This window comes from Syngnathus acus, chromosome 11 (assembly GCF_901709675.1).
Source record: "Syngnathus acus chromosome 11, fSynAcu1.2, whole genome shotgun sequence".
Lineage (NCBI taxonomy): Eukaryota > Metazoa > Chordata > Actinopteri > Syngnathiformes > Syngnathidae > Syngnathus > Syngnathus acus.
In genome coordinates this window covers 5,279,328-5,299,917 of record NC_051096.1, presented here as the reverse complement: position 1 = coordinate 5,299,917, position 20,590 = coordinate 5,279,328, and the positions used below count along the sequence as shown (strand labels likewise).

Below are 20,590 nucleotides of genomic sequence, written 5' to 3'. Positions count from 1 at the left end.
CTGAAGACTATGAATCATCAATCAAAGAGACTATGGATCATTATTTTGTGATTATAAAGTAATTTGTTGAGTCTGAAGTTGAAATAAAAAAGATAAAATGGAGAATGATTTGATTTGGATTAAAAATCTGACATGATGCATTAATGGTGCGCCTTATAGTCCGCCTTATAGTCTGGAAAATACGGTAAGTAAGTAAATAAATAAATAAATAAATAAATAAAAATCCATATACATAGACTACTGTTATTTCTGAATTCATGTTTTGTGATATAGAATTGCTGTCGCTGAATGCAGACAAGGCCATGATTTGCATTGTTGCTTGGGGTGTCAGAAAATATGCCGGGATTGTCCCGGTATGGCAACCTAGAGTGAATGCAATAAATAGTGACAGTATGTAATATGGCGTGTCAGAACTTGGAGGTGGTTCATAGTTGGGCAGAAAGCATATGTATTTGGTTTATGGGGGGGTGAGATGGCAAGTGAATGGGTCAAGGCAGGGCATGTTTGTCTGTGCACAAAACTTTTAGCAGTCAAGTGTTATTGAAAAAATAAAATAAAAAGGAAGGAAGGTGAAGATTAGATGGAGTGGAGCAGTGGAGGGGAAGATGACAACGTAGGACAAATAGAAGACAAAGCTCTGTCAACAGTCCCTGATTGACTTTTGTGTGTTTGGTGTCTTTTGTATATGCAGCACTTCCTGTCCCAAGCGACGTGAGTCTTTTTCATAAAGTGCAGATGTTGTGATTGTGTTATCGTCTTGGTGATTTGCCAAATGAAGTTCTCATTGGCTGCAACATTAGCACCTGGGCAATTTAATGAGATCCAATTAAGAAGCTCTTTTTAAAAACTGCTGTTTATGAAGCAATTATGTTTTCATGTTGTCTTTAGTAATGAATTCAACTCTGTTTATAATTAGGGTTTATTGTGGTATACATTTGCGAATAGGAACAAGTTGTAGTTCAAATTTATATACGGATGTTTTATTTATTGTGTTTGGATTGGTTCCATTTTACACTTTTCCATTATGCTTGATGGATTGAAGAGTCATGGCAGTTTAGTACAGTGATGTAACAGAAGTTGTCAATTTTGTGATATCACTACGCCGGTAATGTCATGTTGTAATGTGTTACGTGTTCCATTCTATGCGTCAGCCGAATTAGAAGTGTCTCCAGTGTAAAACTCAAACACAGCACAGCTGACATTAATACTCCCAGTTATCCTCCCGTGCTCTCTCCGTGTGATGTCAGTCTGCCGTAACCAGAGCAGAATGAAATGATAAAGCAAAGCTTTGAGCTGAATGGCGCACAGCTCGAAGCTTGAGCTCCCCGATTACATTGTAAGGCACTGAGTGGACGTTGTTGCCAATGAGCCTTTTACTTCCCAGTTAATAGTTGGGATTTATCCCCTAATTCAGACTTGGTCATATGCGGCGAGACACATGATCACAATTGCCGTCTTGAAAAGGCACACCAAGAGGGTGATTTTCATTTTTTTAAATTATATTATATTATATTATATATTTTTATTTTTTTAATATATTTTTTAACAGCACTTAATCTCAGACTACTAAAATAAAATTGGATCATGTTATTTACTGAGCAGGATTGCTGTTTTATTATCAGAAATGTCTGGTTGACTTCATTTCCACGTTGGATATAGATTTATCCTTACATGATAAAGTGTGTTCCATAAAGTCGGGACTAAAAGATTGACCTTTTTTATTCTTTATTCTTGGTGAAAATCAGAGCAGAATCCCAAAGCAGGCATAATAACAACCCCATCATTTCACATCTTTAATCATAATCTGCCCTAGCTTGCAAGACTTAAATGGATCAGTCATTCCTTCCCGAACCTCCTGCTTGTCTGACACGGAGGACCTGTGTGTGTACGCATGTGTGTGTGTCAGTGTCAATGCAAAAGAGACCTTCAGCGTAATGAGTATTCATTTTGCACAACTTAGAGCTGCCTACCTGCTGAAAGAATTAGCATCGGAATCAGCATCAGGCTCACGAAGGGCATTGATGTGAATTAAAGCGCTGTGAATTATTAATTTCCACCTGCTGGAATCATATCCTGCCTCGCTTGTATCTCCCCTTCACGCCATTAGCTCTCTCACACCTCTGCCTTTTTATCATCATAAAACCAAACAGCCTGACATTTCAAATCAATGTTAAGTGATACGATGACAGTGTAATTTAATTTGTATTGTTTTTGATGTGCCCTACAAGACCTGAAAAGATGTTTGCGTCTCTATGAGAGTTTGTGACGCAGACCTCTTTCATTGTGATTAATATTAATTTTTGTGGGCAATCAGCGGGGCTCACATTTATTGTGTTAAGTGCTTTGTGATTTATTCATGTTCATGTTTAAGGTTAATTGCAGCGGGGGGAAATAGAAAGGGAAATTGATTTTTTCTCTCAAAGGCAAAAAGTATTTTGTGGGCTCAGGAAAACGGTGTCCCGTGACCTTAGACTTTTAAAGTCGTAATATGTAATGTGGTTTTATGAACTGCCATCTTGTCGGGTTTCCAGTTTTTTGGTCAGAAAAATATGAAGTGACAGTCTAAAAATTTCTTTATTTATTCATTTATTCATTTCTTTCTTTCTTTCTTTCTTTCTTTCTTTCTTTCTTTCTTTCTTTCTTTCTTTCTTTCTTTCTTTCTTTCTTTCTTTCTTTCTTTCTTTCTTTATATTTATATTTATATTTATATTTATATTTTTCTTTCTTTCTTTCTTTCTTTCTTTCTTTCTTTCTTTCTTTCTTTCTTTCTTTCTTTCTTTCTTTCTTTCTTTCTTTCTTTCTTTCTTTCTTTCTTTCTTTCTTTCTTTATATTTATATTTATATTTATATTTATATTCAAAATAAAACAAATAAATTATAATAAATAAAAATTAATAAATTCATAATAAATTAAAATAAAAAAAAGAATCTGCTTGAGGACTTGGCGATTGCATCAACAAAGCCAACTACGTATATCCGTGCAAGCAATCCAAAATGCAAAATGAGCTTTAGCGAAGCTCCAGAGAATGAAATTAAAAGTGTGAACACATCCTCACTTCCCTCTGGCTTTAAAGCATTTCTACATGACAGGCCATGCCACAGTCTCTTATATTCCCACTATAGAAGACCTCAGTCTCGCTGGCTGTCAGCTCAAACGGTCGTTTCTTTCAGTGGCTCTCATCTGTATGCGCCGCGTGTTTACTTATCAGTAGTCTGACTCTGTCTATCTGTCAAACTGAAGGAGTCCATTTTCCCCTCGCTGTTTATTGTCCTCTCTTTGCACAGTACGTAGCCCAGCGTCTCAGACGCGTGCATCTGTCGGTGCGTCTGTGTTTCTCCCTCGCAGCAGTTGGTCTCCAGCCACGTCGCCCCCACTTTGGAATCTTTAGCCGAAGAGATCTGAATATTTACACGTACCGCCATGTTCCATTTAATCGAGTCTCCCAGTCGACACATTAGACAAATTGATCAGTCGGTTTGCCAGATGTCCTGGCATATCTCTCCTTCTGTCTCCCCCCCCCCCCCCCCTAAAATCCCATTTCCATTTAATAGGGACACTATTTAAAACTATGAAAGGTAAATAAAGGATTAACAGTAGGTCTTGTAATGATACGAGCGGTTTTTGAGATTCCATAAAGGCCCATTTTGACTGACACGACCATTGACCGTGCCAATGACCCCCTCAGTGCGGGAGATGATTGGCAGCGTATAGAAGCAGCCTCCTTTGTTATCCAAACTGCTCATATTGCTCGCCCCCCCCTTCCCCTTTCTATTATTAAAACCCATCTTCTGTGTGGCACGGTGAAATTTACAGCTTGTCCATTGAATTGCGGAGATAAGTTGTAAATGCAGCCATCTTGCTGACATACGGCAAAAAAGAAAAATAATTGTGTTGTGGTTAATTCTGACTTGCTGTTTACTCTCTTGGTATTGGTGGTGTAGGAAGAATGTAGAGTAGATCCCAATCGTCTCTCTGTATTGTTTAGCTGAAAGCTTTTCACTGCTGTGTAATGACAAACATTAAAAAGTCAATTACAAGGTTCTTATATGGAGTAAAGAAAAACACGATTACCAATCTCACATCGGCGGATGAATATCGAATCAATCACGGGCTTTTGTTCAAGCCTCTTTTTTCTAGTTGTGCAAAAAAGACAGAGCGAATTTTATTGTAGCGCTGTGTGTTCACTGTAAATAAATCACATACAACCTTGGAATCTCAAAAGCTCTCGCCTTGACTTGTTTTCTTTTTTATTGCAGTCTGTAACGTATATTTCAGATTTATAATGGATCGGCGCCATATTTTATAGCGTCATAGACCCTAATTATGAATTTCATATCCTGTTCAATTATTTATTAACATCCATGTGCTTGTAACCTTGTTTGACCTTGACGGTTCCCCGAGCTATTTTTTACAAAGTAATCCTTCAGCAGGATTGAAACTGCTGCGGGAGTCAAATTTCCAATTGTTGGACAGCAACTCCACCACCTGAGCCATGCCTTTTTGCACTCGTTCGACGCCGAAGCTTTTCTCGAGCATTCCGGGAGTAATTTTGAGCGTAACAGCAGGATTTGTGATGATCCCAGAAGCCCCGACATATTTATGTAGCGCTCATAAGAGAACATAGCCTGCAGGATAGCTTTGGACAGGTTCGACTTAATTTACACAGTGTTCACTTTTGCGGCTGTGAAGAACGTTATTGTTGGGAGAGGAAAAACAAACTATGGGCAAACAACATCCTATAAGACAGGATTCCATACGATATGTTTGTCTGGTTAAAAAAGAAATATAAAAAAAAAATCTGGCAAAAATGAGAACTATTTTCTCACTTATTTCCAGATTTTATTTTTCTGGAAAAAAAAAGAACTATTTCTCACTTATTTCTAGACTTTATTTTTCTGGAAGAAAAATGAGAACTATTTCCAGATTTTATTTTTCTGAAAAAAAGTGAGAACTATTTTCTCACCTATTTCCAGATTTTATTTATCTGTAAAAATAAGTGAGAACTATTTTTGCACTTATTTCCAGCTTTTGTTTTTCTGGAAATAAGTGAGAACTATTTTATTTCCAGATTTTATTTTTCTGGGAATAAGTGAGAAGTATTTTTTGGGGTTGGTGTCGTGATTTCTTCTTTTGAAACATTTACTCCCGTCGACAGCTTGAATATTAAACTTGGTTCAAGCCGAAAGTGTTAACCCTGGAAGAAGTACACCTAATGTGTTTTTGATGGGAGACAATGGAATGTGAAGAGAGCTGGAATGCAAAGCAGAGTGGAGAAGAAGCTGCTAATGCATTCCACATTGTTTATAATAAAGTCTCAGAAGAGAGATCAGAGTATTGAACAGGAGCTGGCATCCTGATTTCACACCCATTATCACCTGCTCCAAAGGCATGGCAAGTGGAAAATGAAAGCGTATAGCCCCGAGTGCCAAATAGCCATTTTTTTTATTCGCCGTGTGTTTATGTGAAGCCGTCTTGTCACGCGTGCATTGAGCTTCATTAAGCTTCTTCTTGCATGGCGTGTAGTGTACTCGCATGTAAGGTCAGAAGTGCTTATCGCCCTCAAACATATTCCCACCTTTTTTGTAGCGGCTCCCTCAAGTGCAGTACTTGCACTTGGGAATGTTGCAGATACTTCAAACGTCTTGCAAATGGAGTCGGGCGGCTGCAAACAACACCCAAAAATGGAGTTGGAGGCTTTTGAAAATTGGGGGCTGGCACATGTTGCTTACTTTATTTCTCTGTTTCTTTGGTCCTTTTTTCTTTCTTTTTTTAAATTTTTTATTCTTTTACATTTTTTAATTTATTGTTTTTATTTTTAATTTATTTTATTTATTTATTCCAAGTGTCTTTGATGCTATTTGTGACAACCACTGATCACGCCTGATGTGCAAATTGTTTCTGTCAAATTTCATCAGTGTGATCATTTCTCAAATCAATATAATTGTCTTAAAAGGCACTTTTGAAAGAATCAGCTGTCAAGCAAAAATACATAAACTAAAATAAAATTCCCTGGCCTTATCTGTTGTTGTTGTGTATCTTGCAGCATGTCCCCCTGGATCATACAAGATGTCCTCCAGACAGCAGGAGTGCTTCCCGTGCCCTGCAAACAGTATTTCGGAGGATGACGGCTCAGTGGCGTGCGTGTGCAAAGAGGACCACTTCAGAACTCCGCTGGATTCCCCCTCCTCACCATGCACACGTAATGACATCATCATCATCTTCTGATCATTCCTCCCACTCTTCCTTTTTCATCTTTTCATCCTCAACCTTCACCTTCTGCACTCCTGTCTTTTTTTTTCCCCATAAAACTAATGTGAAATGTTTGGCCCCCAGTGACCCCAACATACATCTTATTTCTTTATTACATTTTTTTTCAGGCTGGTTTCATTTTGTGCAGATTTAGCCATACAATGATATCAAGGATGTGGAGCAAACAGCTAAAGCCATTCCTCATTTAATATGATTTAGTTGTTGATGCTCCCCCGGAGAGAGAAAAAACTGATTTTGTATTTCAAGGTCAACTGTAACAAATTTGAACCTCCTAACCACATCTTCTCTCTCTCGCTCTCTCCAGCGTGACCACTTTTGTCTATATTTAACATTTTATTCTTTCCGCTCACTGATATTCCTCACTCATTTTATGTCTTTTGAAATTAGGTTCACATGTCATGTAAAATAAACCCATGAGACATTTTCTATATTTTGATCCATTACATCCTCTCCACATCCATTCGCTGATATTAGCATGATGTCAAAGTCATTTCAAAGGAGCACCTCAATGCAGTCTGACTTCTTAAAGGAAAGGCCATTATGTTTTTTTCCCCTCATTGAACATCTTCAAATAATGAGCTCAATCCAAGTAAAAGAAACTGCTTTGGGTCTTTTTCTGCTTCAGTGCTGTCAGTGAGTTTAAGTGGCTACAAAGTACAGCAAAATTGAGCAGGCTTCACCTTTTATTGTTTTTAAAAATGTATATCTGATATATAAGACTTTTATTGCAACATGGTCTGATCATATTTTTATTGTGTGTAAAATATATTTAAATTTTCATTTTTATTTTTGATTTCATTTTTATTTTTTTTATATTGATAATATTGTGCTGCAGGCCTTGTCAGAGGTCTGCTCCTTGCAGCTTTGACCTCCAAATAATTATAGTCGGAATTAAAAAAAAAAGAAAGAAAAACGAGGGCGCGCGAGCGCTTGAAATGAGCATAATAGGTCCCCTTTAACTCATCGCCACCAGTCACTGCTCTTCTTTGTCGCTTCTCATTTCCTCTTCCCTCCGCCGCCTCATCCATTTCATACAGGCACATATTGCCACCCTATTCTTCATCCTTCTGTCAAACCGAAATTTCTTCCCCTCTGTCCTCGAGCAACAAGCGCCGCGCGCTACAATCTCATCCCCACTGTCTGCGAATTATCAATTCATCCCTCACCCCCCCCCCCCCACCCCCACCTCTTCCTGCATGCCAAATATCACAACTCTTCAATAAAGATGCATTACAGGGCCAATAGTACAAAGACCATACAGGGGAGCCGTATTGATTCGCGCATAGAGAACAGCTTAGTAATTAGATGGCAAAATAATGGGTTGTATATCTTGGGAGTACTCAGGGCACTAAAACCACCAGGTCACTAGGTCTGTGTGTACATGTTAGGTATTCACAATCACTCGTGTGTGCACGCAGATTCACGAGCGTGTGGTCATACTGGCTTTTATGGTGTGCTTTAATTACAATATTGATTGCTGAGCTCTCCGATCCGCGTGCGATAATGTTTATAGCAGCCTAATGACCACATTAATTACACAATTGATTCGGTAATTATGATCATCCCCAAGATTTGGCTAATCCTCCACATGGGTGGAGAAAAAAAGGGAGGAAGAGGAAGAGTGTTTTTATGAATCTGGAATGAAATAAATAATAGGAGGGAATAAACTGGATAGGAATTGTTAGAAAATGTTTGTACATGTTGCTTTAAATTTATAAGTGAAGCGCTCTGATAAATCCTTGAAAGAAATGCAAAATATTTGAAGACAAATACTTGAATAATATTTGACAACTTATTCCTCTGCAAATTGATTGTTTGATACCGACAGAAGTGTTTTGACTTGGAGTGAATGATTAAAAGAAAAGAATTAACATTAAAAGAACGTTTGCTTCAGATGGAGAGTGTACAAAAGCAGGAGATATGAATTCAGGGAGCGGGTTATGTTTTTTAGTCGTGAGCGCTCCGGTTTTGAAGTGCAAAGCAGAGACGAGGAAAGTTCTTCAGTCCCAGCTGAGATTACACCAAATGTACGTGGACGCACATTAATGCTCTTCTGATCTTACGTAATTTCGTTCTCAGCACCGCCGGTCCAGTGGAGTGAGGGGACAGCTGCGGCTTGTGATGTTTGCTCACGCACTTTACTTATTCATCACGCAGGGCACACACATTGACATTTAAAATGCATAGGCTTTAATGGACATCGTCTCTCTTGAGCTCTTTGTCTGCCAGGACGGCCAGAAAATACATGCGCAGGTCAGTCAAGACACTATGAGGATTAAATTCAGTCAGCTGACCTGCACTTTATTGTATTTATAAGTACTCCGGGGTTTAAAATGACGTGCAAAAGCCCTGCACGTACACGTTGAAGTCTTAATGGACAGGATCCCTGCCAAGGATAAAAATGTAAGCTAAAATTGTATTGCCGGAATGGGATATATGAATTAAATTAAATTATTAAAAAATTAAAAAAATAAAAATGAAATAGATTTTTATATATATATATACCGTATTTTCCGCACTATAAGGCGCACCTAAAAACCTCCAATTTTCTCAAAAGCGGATAGTGCGCCTTATAATCCAGTGCGCCTTATATATGGACCAATATGGATTCGTGGATGAAGACTAATTTATTAAAGTAAGCTTTACATGTTTATTTTGTGTGTTGTGTGATATTAACGTTTGAGCAATGTTGCGTTATTGATATATTATTGTTTTCACTATTTCGAGTGTTACTATATTGTGATTGCGTTTGAGCAACGTTGAGTTATTTATTCTATGCGCCTTATAATCCGGTGTGCCTTATATATGGACAAAGTTTTAAAATGGGCCATTCATTGAAGGTGCGCCTTATAGTGCGGAAAATACGGTATATATTTTTTTAGAGATGATCCGGTATAATGAAATAAACTAAAATGCATTTCCTTGTCTTTTAGGACCCCCCTCACCTCCGAGAGACTTGGTCTACACCATGAAGCAGTCCACTCTCATCTTAGATTGGGCCGCGCCATCCGACACAGGTGGCAGGGTGGATCTGACCTACAACTTGGGTTGCCGACACTGCGGCGGCAGGCAATGCGAGCCCTGCGGGGCCAGCATTGGTTTTGTGCCTCAGCAGGTCGGACTAACGGAGAGAACGGTGACTGTGGTCAATCTCCTTCCCAACACTAACTACACATTCACTGTGGAGGCTTTGAACGGAGTGTCAGAGCTTCTACCGAACAAAAGGTTCTACTCACAGATCAACGTGTCAACAAACTTGCCTGGTGAGTCATGGTTATTATTAAAAATGCATTTTGATTTAGATGATGGATGGATGAAAACAAGGTAGGCCTTTGAGAAGTGCGCAAACGCACATATGTATTTTCCCATCAAACGTGCAGGTCTCCTTTTTTGTTTTCGGAAATGCTGATTTATATGCAAATCCATCGCGCAAACAAAATCGAAATTCTTCGAAGATTGGCAATCTAATTAGAAAATTGCGAGCGGTTGATGCACCGCGAGGGAGCGGATGATAGAAAAACAATGAGAAATGACTTGTTTTTGTTTGTTTAGTGCTTTAATTTGAATTTAGCGAAAAGCAATGGGCTTCATACAGAAGGGTGACATGTTGGTCAAATTGGATGATGAGATGAAAGCAGCCAGTGTGCTGTTCTGTCGACTAAACCCGGCTCACATTTTATTCCCTATGTGTCAAATGTCATGTTAAACTTGGCAGATACATCAATGTGAGATCACAACGGTAATTATCCCCGCTTATCATCAAGCTTCAGAAATTTCTGTCATAAAAAAAAAATCCTCCTACAATAAAGGACAATACCAGATGAATAAGCATTTACTGAATGGCAAAACTAAAACTCACCAATTATAAGGGAAATAAATCAAAAGTTTTCATCCTTCTCTACAACCTTGAAAAGTTGCAGTCCACTTTTATTTCTGACTGCCTCTTCACAACCATTAAATAAAAGCACATTTTTAAATACCAAATGTCATTAGAATTCACGTTTCACAATCTCTTATCCATCCTATTTATTTATTATTTATTAACTAACTTTGACTTGTGTATTCAATCTCAAATATGGAAAAATGTGCCCACTTAAAAGTCGCTTTTGTTTTGCAAGTACATTCAACGTGACTCATGCTATTACCGTTCACTTTAATATTTTCTACCCTCAATCTTTTGCATCTCTCTCGCTATCTGCACCAAACGTGCCTTGTCTGGTTGTCTGGACACGATAAGTTCATTAGCCTGGAGTGTATACTTTATATCTGCTTGCTGGGGAACATTTTAGAGAGGCCAAAGAATTTAGAGACTGACTTGGGCTTGGAAAATGGATACACGATTGTGCGTAAATCAAATATTTTTAAATGAGTATTTATTTAATAATATATATAAAATATTTTATATAATTTTTAAATATTTTAAAAAACATGTTTTGTATCTTGAGCAAGATGGCTTCCCTTGAATTTCTTTTGGAAGACGCAATGACAGCAATGATATAAAAATAATGTTTGCAGATTTGTCAAGGAGCAGTGGATTGCTCCCAAACAGATGGATTTTATTTTTTACACACACACCCCCTACCCCCAAGCCATTGGGGGCACGGGGGGCGGGGGGAGTTCTGCATATTTGGATGGATGGATAAATTGGAGGTTGGGGATAGAAACATAGCAGGGGTTGCGTGAGTAGATGGAGCATGGGGTGGATAAATAGTGGGGGGGGGATCAGAATTACCCACGGCTCCTTATCTCGCTTTGGATTTTGTGTGTAGCCGTGTACGTGCATCTGCACTCTCCATTTGTGCGTGACAGCATTTTTCATGTGTTTGCCGCTCCCATCTTGCATGCCATGAACTCTGTGCATCGGTTCGTGCACCATCTCTGTATGTGCAAGCGCGATAGGACGCTATGGTATCTTCCCCTGGCTTGTCCAGCTTTTTTATGTGTGTGTATGTGTGATGGAAAACACACACGGGTTGAATGTCTCGGCCCCTGGTGGTACTTCCAAAGCCCTTTAGCTGAGGCAGAGAAGTAGAGAGGGATGCAGGATGGCTGTAGTGATGGGGTGGGTCAGGGAGGAGGAAGGATTGGCATTTCAATATCCTGAGAGGATTACCGGCTCTGCTTAGATGGCTGGTCCCCGCGGAGTTACACGGGCCCGAAAGACGAAGGAATAAAGGCGGAGGGGAAGAGGGAGCGCTTGAATGTAGAAGTTGAGGAGAAGGTGAGTGGTAGAGCAATGTGAGCAGAATGCCTTCGAGGTGCAGACGGAAATGGACTCAAGGAGAAGGAGTTAGCGCTGAGGCCCCGGGATGGCCGTGCGGACAATAGCGAGCTTTGTCTGATTACGTGTCGTGCTGTCGGTGGTGCTTGAGGAGAGTCGAGACAAAAGGGAACTTCATCCAGTGAATTTGTTTTGAATTTAGCCTCTGATTCGAATAGTAAAGCTCAGTCAAAGAGCATTTTTTTTTTAGAATGTGGAGGAGGAAATGCAAAGTGAGAAGATATAAGCTCCACACAGAGGAAGGCCAGAATTTCCAGTTCTGCAAGTGCGAGGCGGATGTGCTCCGCTCGTTAACAGTTCTGCCAATCTCAATCTAATTTAATCTAAAATAGGCGATGGAGCTGATTGTGACTCCAATTCAACATTATTTCCCCCCCCCCCCCCTCCAAACTGCAATTGATGTGTGAGTTCATGTCCAAATGAATATTTATGAGTTTGCATGTAATAATGTGTCTGTATTCCCTGCTTTTTGGATTTTGGAATATTTGCTTCTTTCTTTGAAGGACAGCTAGTCTGCTGTCAATAAACACAACTTTGCTTTTCTTTAGCAAGTTCCCAATAGCCCCCCCCCCCACCACACACACCATCCACTTTCACACCTCTCTACCTTTTCTCCACTCATCCCCCGCCTTGAACATTCTGCATGGAGGCATTTGAATCCTTTTTTGCCTCCTTAATTAGAAGTGATGGGAAGGTGAGGCTTCAGCAGGCACTAAATGAATAGAGTCATCAAGCTACTTTTCAGGACTATAGCACAGCCACTTAAGATGCTTTGTCACTCTGTGATGGGAATTTTAATTGCCTACCTCTTGGCCTATAATTGGAGTCTATGAAGAGGCATTGGATCTTAAGCCATGTGCGCTTTGGATATTAGATTTCAATGTAAGCTGGTGATCTAAAATGAAAATATACATAAATAAATAATACGTACTTGAAAATAATACATGAATATAATACACGAATGAATAATACAGACTGGTTGGAAATAAATGTCCCAAAATATGACCTAGACTACATTAAAGACAAATGCTCAAAGGGCTTCATTGAAAACCACAATATGAATCATCAGTGATCATTAAAAGAGGTCGGAGGCAAGGAAATGATTGACAGACACTTGGGGAAAGGCCAAGTCTGACAAGGTGATGGTGAGACTAATGATCAGAAAGGAAGCTGCACGGAAAGGCGACAGACAAGGGCATAACTATTCACAGCAAAAAAAAAAAAAAGTTTTTGAAGTACACAAACCAAATATCTGAATTTGAATAATGTGTGAAGAGCCCTCGTATAAACGTAGTACTTTAACGCTGCCCGTAATATTTGGAATGGTTATTTGTTGTGGTTGTGAGTTGCCATGACAACAATACTTAGCCAAACAGCCTCAAAATGAATCTTTTTTTTTTTTTTTGAAGCTGTCATTACAAATTAAAATCGATCTTTGTCATCATCATGATCATCTGGCAAGCGACTCTTTGTCTTACTCGCTCGTTTGTCGTCCTGCTCCCGGCCACCCGCCCACTGACTGACACTTTTAATTAGGCCGTCACCGAGACTCACTTTTTCCTTGTCGCACTAATAGACACCCTCTTTCCTTTACACACACAAAGCCAATCAGAGACACCCCGTGCAGATCTAAAACGAAATCCTGTAATTTAGACCAAAAGACGGCCAGACGTCTCTTCTTTCCTGGCTCTCCCTTTCACTGATAGACTCATCCAAAATAAGTGTAGGTGTGTGCAAGCGTGTGTGTTTTTAATATCCTCCCTCCCTTCTTTTTTTTTTTTGAGATACTGATATGAACAATAATAACCACTGAAGATTTCTATCAGCTCGCCTCTGTGCCCTCCTTCTCTGCTGCGGAACATTTTTGTATTATTATTTTAAGAATAGAATAAAGGTGTATATTTAAAACATGGAGGTTGTTGAATTTTGATAAGCCTGACTTTCTTTTTTACGAGAAATAATGAGGTCGTGAAAATCCATGAAGTAAAAAAAAAATGGCTTCAAATGGATAATGAATTAAAAAATGAATTTTACCATCAGTTGTAACTTTTTTTGATCCGCATTTACCGTCGATGATGTCAAAGCTAATAAGCCAGTGATGTCTCCTTAAAAGTTTATTGCGAAATAAACTAATCGCGCATCCCAAATGCACAATCAACTTGAATTTTGGACTCGCTAGAAATGCTCGTCCAAGCAAAAAATCTCCAGGGAGTGCCAAATCTAAAGAACTAAACGTTCCCACTTCCCCACTGTCACTCACATAAATTGTTGCGCCATCCGTTTAACTAAGGTAGGAGCCAGTGGGGCTTTCGCCCGGTGGGAATGACTTTCTTGCTTTTCAGTTAACCCTCAACATAAAACATCCCTTACAGATAGGCCTGTCTTTATTACCTCAATCTATCTGGACTACTGCGTCCATTTTGTCTCTTCAATATGCATCCAGTGGCTCGTTGTGTCGGTGCATGTAAAGTTGCACTTGCTGTATAGGCGGTGAAATGAAATCCGTTCCTGACAAGATCTATCTCAGCCGAAGACCAAACTGTGAAAATCCCTGAGATGAATTGATGCATATATGTGCGGTAAATGAGAAGATGAAATGATATGCAAGGTAAAAGTGGATTCAGAAATCTGCAATGTCTGGGCGCTGTAGGGAAGATTTCGCCGTCTGTCTCCTTTGATAATAAAACACCCAATGCCAGTTGTGCAACCTCTCGCCTTTGTTCGCCCCGGCTGCAAAAGCCGAAAGCAGCAGCTGCCATTTTGTGCCAATTCATGGCTCTACCTGCCATAGAGTCCCGAGCTGGAGCCCCCCCCCCCAGTGTCTGCATAATGAGAGGCCTGTGCATCATGAAGCAGCTTTGAATTGAAATTCATAAGAGTCTTTCAGGAAACAAGCTTTTCAGTCACACTCTACGGAAGGCAAAGTTAAAACCAGCTGCGTTCCTGTGCAAGCGTGTTGCGTAACTAGGGTTCATAATTAAAGGAAGTAAAACTGCTTTAATGACTCAATTTGCATTTACCTTGTGTCAGAAATGGCGAGCGACACTTTAAACCCTGCAAGGCTTTTGTCCACAGTGGCGAGAGACTCCATATTTTGAGCAGGCAGGTGATTGTGGGTGCACATCTATAGCAAAATCATCCAAATGTGTTCTCTGGTGCTGAGATTGAGTTCTAATGTGTTCTGGGGTTTGGGGGCAAGCACCAGTCTTATGCATAATTCAGCACAAAGCAAGCAAAGAAGTGCAAACAACAGTCTGCAGTTAAAGGTGAGGTGTAGATTTACTCGACCGTTTTGATTTAGCGTTATAAGATGAGGTTTTGCTCGCTGGTTAGTCTCGAGAGTTTAGTTCGTCTTTGTCCGCTGGTTTTATCGTGAAAATCTTTTTTGGACATTTTGAATGGGTTGTTTGAATTTATCCAGATTATTGAATATAATTGCGAAAATCTCAAAGTGCAATAATTCTTCTTGTAACATTTTTTTTATTAAAAAAGATAATTTTTTTGTCTTATTTGTGGCCTCAACCGACTCTTATCTCTAATCATATAAAGGGGAGGATAATTTATCTTTGGATGATTTCTGGTTGCGGATGTGAAGCATTTGTCTCTTGAGTGAGTGACAGCTCCAACATATTGAAGTGCGGCGGTTGCCATCAACAAAATAGATGAAATGCCGGTTAAAGGTCAGGTGAAAAAAAATGAGTGGGGGGAAAAAGGACAGCAGCAAAAAAGAAGGCCAGTTTACTTTTAAGGTTACTGCATTGGAGCACTGGAAAGGACAGTGGAGGAAAAAAAAAAGCAACAAATAGATTCAACAAAAAGTCAATCCAATACCAAAGACAATTTTAAGAGCTTTTTTGAAATTTGGAAACAATCTCTGGATAAATTTCTTGCCTCTCATGGCTTGAGTCAGAAAAAGTTATTGTGGTTAGATTGATTGAAGGACTCTGAGAGGAAAAAAAAATGGCTGTTTGAATTTGGGAGACTCTCCATCCTTTAGTCTTATGTCGATGCCAACTTGTCAGTCAATCCATACCGCCATTGATCTATTGTCAGTCTCAACGTGGCTCTGTCCCCCAACACACACACACACACACACACATGGTTACAAGGTCTCCTGAATGACTAATCCATTACTGCTGTCCTGCTTCTTTCCTTTTCTTCCTTCTCCCTAAAGTCGAATATTGCTGGACTCTCCCATCTGTCCTTAAATATAAAACGTTTTTTTTTTCTTCTTTTCAAAAATGAACTGAAAATACTGTCGGGGCTGATGAATAAATCAATAGCCGTTTTTTGAAAGGAGCTGGTGGAAAAAAAAAAGATCTTTGTTCCGCTGTCATGCTGTAACTGCAGAAGAAAAAAAAAAAAAAAAATCTTTCTAATGTCCTTGACAAATATAAAGCGTTTCAAAGTTTTGTATGTGAAGAAGGCGACCGGAGTTCTCCAATTCAAAACTGAATTTCTATTCTTCCCTCTCTTTGTGTAGCTTCATCTCTGATCAGTGATCTCCGAGCTGAGAAGATTGAGGAAAAAAGTATCACGTTGGTGTGGAGGCAACCTTTATCCCCAAATCGAAGCCGGACCGAGTATGAAGTCAAATATTATGAGAAGGTAAATACAGTAAAAAAAAAAAACTGCAGCACAACCATCGTTTTAATCCCGCAACACTACGTTTTTAGTTTGGTCTGTCACGCTTGCACAACCCTTTTCACACCTCCTCCTCTTCTGTATGCTTTGCCATATTTTTTCAAAATATGTTTCCAAGTGTGTGGGCAGGGTCAGACAGTCAAAAAAAAAAAAAGTAAAGACATTATAAGACTGTGAGGATTTGTTAAGATTGAGATGCCAGAAGTCGAGGACAAGTTAGAAAACACGGGGAACAGATTAGGAGAAGATGACATGGCTTACTAGAGAGGGGGGGGTGGAGATAAACGCAAGAGTGGCTGGAAAATGACTGAGTCAGGCAGCAACATTGTTGCAAAGCCATGAAATGAAAAGGCAATACAATTACACAGTGACAAAGCCTGTAGAAGTGGTTTTTAAAAATGCCATCGCTTAGAAGATGTGATATCATTTTTCTTCTCTTATTAAGGCGTTGCGTTACACCCGGGGGCCAAAAATACTGCTAAACATTTGCTCCCACTTATGTTTCAACATAATAAATTACGTGAAGCGATTTTTTTCCGCTTCGTATGAAGAATTTAGCTTCAGTTTTCTTTCTCATTTGGTTTTCTGTTCGGGATAAAAACGGGAAAGTCGTAATAAAGCAATTACGGTAATGGTTGTTTGTGTGACGTGAGACGCGTCAACAACATGGACTCGGAGGACGCATTAATTGCACCTGCAAAATCTAATGAGAGCATAGTTTGTTTTTGTAGTTTTGAATATTTTGTTGACGATGCTTCTCGGAATGATCTTAATTAGTGCGCTTTTGCTTCACAAACACAGTCAATAGTTTTCATTATTCTAGCCTACTGATTCATTTAGATTGCAATGCATATAAATAGAAACGTATGTGTTTAGTTTATTCTGTAATTTTTTTGTTGTAAATTGTAAAAATGTATGCATTTTTTAAAAAAAATACGTTAATACGTAATAAAAAAGTGATATTTTTTTGGTGCTCTATTTTATTTTCCAGAAGCAATTAAATTTGGAGTGACAATACCGTTGACACAAAGTAAATAAATCGTACCTGGATTCTCGTCACTTTTGCAACTTTTCGAAAGTCTGACAAAATGTGCCGTGTGACGACTTCAATCTATTTATTGCCTTCTCTAATTGCATGTTCTGTCTCCACAGGAGCAAAAGGATCAAAGTTATTCTACTGTGAAGACATCCGCCACACGGATCAGCGTCAACAACCTGAAAGCCGGCACCACCTATGTCTTCCTCATTCGCCCCTTCACCACACCGCCACCCTCCTCCTCACTGTCCTCCTCCCCTCTCTCATCCTCCGTCTCCTCATCTTCCTCCTCCGCTTACCCCTCCTCCTCTTCGTCTTCCTCCTCCTCCTCATCCTCACCTTCTCCCATCGACTACGGAGCCTACAGCGCTCCCCTGGAACTGCAGACGTTGGGAGAGTGTGAGTCGTCTTTTAACACCTCCTCCCGGCCGCTCGGCCTTGTCCTGTTCTCTTTCTCCTCGCTCACGCTTCTCAAGCGAGCGCCTCCAGGCAGCCGGTGACTTAAGATGCGGCCCGGGAGGGGGATGCGGGCACGCGGCCAGCCTAAACAATGAGGCGTGCAGCTTGAGTTAGAGAGAGTCAGCAATGTGACAGTGTTTGCGATAATGTGTGAAGATTCCACATTTTATCGGTGAGCTGTGAAACAGTTTGTCTTTGATAACACCTCAGAGTGTCGTTTGGACTCTGCGTGTGTGCTTTCTGCCTTTAACTTCTAATGGAAACAAGCGTTTTTATATTCAGCTATGGGATTTTTAGTGCTGTGCGGCGTCGCTTTATACGCAAGGGCAAATTTAGCTAAAAGCTGCTCCGAGCATCCGGCATCTCCTACGTGAGGTCCAAAGACCAAATCGAGCATGGCTCATTTGTTCTTTTTTTATTTTGGGCCAAATAGACTGTTCGGAAGAAAAAGGAGTTGACCTTTTTTTGCGTTTCGCAAGAGAGGTCTTTGTTTCGCAGTAACTTTCTGGATGATGTCTCGTCTTGCCGCGGGCGAGCTGAGAAGTGATGACCTCAGAAACTTTTTCAAGGCAGACAGATTTGAACATACTACACGGCAAATGAAGCATTTTTTTTTTTTTATCAACAATTTATTTCAATATGTTTTCCAGTGGCGCTGGCATCCAGTGAACAAAGTCCCGTGGTGATTATCGCCGTCGTGTCCGTGGCGGCACTTGTCATGCTTCTGTCGATGGGAGTCGGACTGCACATCTGGAGGAGGTAAATCGCCTTAGAGAGACGCACACATACACAGGATTATTAATTCTCCATACACAGCACATCCTTGTGTTCTGTCACTCTGGAAAAAAAAAAACGACACACAAACCTGCATTTGACATCAACAAACAATGGCTCATCGACTCAATGTGTGTAATCCAGATTACGCTAATCCGAAAAGAAAAGGATTCCTTCTATTGAAGCGTCTGTAAATAGCACATTCAAAATGATGCAATAGAACCATATGATGAGTATTTTTTTTTTTTTTAGTTTGAATCAAATATATATTTTCGGGATGGAAGTAGAAGAGATACAGAGGGACTGTTAGAGTCACAGAAAGGCTGTTTTATTTATTTTTAATTATAATTCTTTATTCTTAATTATATTGATTTATTTTTAATGATATTTATTTCTTATTTTATTGATTTATTATTTATTGTAGGTTCATGCTAATATTTGACATAAAAACTGATAATCCTTGCTTTTTTGTGAAGATTCTAATCTTGGGCAGTATACCATCAGATCGTATTAGATACTGCCCATGTGACTGATGCCGGTGAGAGTTGGCAAGTGTCAAATATGCCATAAAAAAAAAAAAAATGATATTGCTCGCACTGGACCCGACTTGAGACAAATGTTGAAGGCACAATGATGGGGTCAAGCGGGTGTTGAAATGAGCTCTAGTCAGTCGCGACAACCAACAGACTGGTGCTGTCGATATCTCTTACTCTGTGTATCGCTCTCTCTCACACACACACACACACACACACACACACGCAGACAAAGGAATTCACTGGACGGGCTTGACAGACGTGTGCAAAAACCATGCAAAGCCTCACGTGAATGCTTGAGCGCCAATGGACAAAATAGATGACAATCTGCCATTTACAGGTTGTTGCTTTGAGGACTGGCAAAATATTCCGCTTATTGAGTAATAATGCTTACTCCCCCCCCCCTCCCTCCTCCATTTCTTTTCCACCGCATTGCATAAAGAAGAGCTCTCCATTGTTCATCACAGCAGCACCATTATCTTGCTCCTTGGGTTTTGTGTGAAGACAAGGAGCGGGAATGGCTTGATGCCTCAATTATCAGGCTCTTGTGTTTGCAAAGAAAGCTGGTTTGAAGACACGGCTGGAGGGTCTCTGATGTAGCGATCTGCTTGCTGACTGGCAAACATGCAAATGAGTCGCCGCGCTCGCACAAAAAAGACTCGGACGCCAGATGATGATGATGATAATGGTGTCGCGGCGCCCATCAAAGCTACATCAGAGGCAAAAAGCTTCTCACCTTGAAAATCTTAAAGGATGTTTGCTTCGTCTTGGTTATGCGACGGGACATTTTGTAGTTTCTTCTCTGACAATCCATCTTGGTCACACACACACAAGCAATCACACACACACTGGTGCCTGACAAAGTTTGATAGAGCCAATGTTGGAGGGCATTGACCGGACATTCTCCAGGAAGCTCAGCCTTGACTGGGCATTGAAAGGGATGGCTTCCCCTTCAGTGGTCACACGGCAGTGTATGATTGTGATTGAGTGGGTGGATGTCTGCTGGGTCAAGGTATCGAGAGATACCAACAGAGATTGGAAAGCGTGACTTGTTTTCATCTGGGTCCACAGCTGTGCAAAAAAAAAAATGGCGGACATTTTGGTGGCACTTTTTTGATTTTGCTGGGTTTCAATTCTGGCAATGCAAATATTTGCTGTAGTACTCTTGATGATTTTCCCGAATCTTTTTGCTGTAAGATCCTGACTGCTTCTGATTGGTCAGGCACCAAAAAAGACAATGTAACATGATGCAACTGCTCAAATGAAATCATATTTATCAACTCAATACATTATAATTTTGCATTGCACCAGTAGTCGTTAAATATATCAAGTATTTATTCTTATTAGTTTGCTGAGATAATGGCGACAGAGTTGGCAAAGTAATGAACTGAGTTGGAAAGCATATTTATCTCCCATTCATGTGGGAGTATTTCTTTTTCTTCTCCCCCCCCATTAGATAAAAAGATGTTGTCATCAAAATAAGGATCAATGACAATTTTATATTCTTGCCAGCAGTGACAATATTTAAATTTGAAGCGGAATTAATGAGTCCAAATGTTTTGCTTTGCCAGCCTTTCAAAGTACTGAAAAGA

General features: G+C 39.9%; 1 protein-coding gene across 3 annotated transcripts in view; it reads left to right on the top strand.

Annotated features, from left to right (window-relative positions):
* LOC119129956 (ephrin type-A receptor 7-like) overlaps nucleotides 1–20,590 on the top strand; it is a 78,501-nt gene that overhangs the window by 43,377 nt on the left and 14,534 nt on the right. For all 3 annotated transcript variants that reach the window (XM_037263384.1, XM_037263383.1, XM_037263382.1), the window contains exons 4-8: nucleotides 6,045–6,200; nucleotides 9,205–9,534; nucleotides 16,036–16,160; nucleotides 17,349–17,631; nucleotides 18,342–18,450. In XM_037263384.1, coding sequence (XP_037119279.1) covers nucleotides 6,045–6,200; nucleotides 9,205–9,534; nucleotides 16,036–16,160; nucleotides 17,349–17,631; nucleotides 18,342–18,450 — 1,003 coding nt within the window. The remainder of the gene's footprint in view (nucleotides 1–6,044; nucleotides 6,201–9,204; nucleotides 9,535–16,035; nucleotides 16,161–17,348; nucleotides 17,632–18,341; nucleotides 18,451–20,590) is intronic.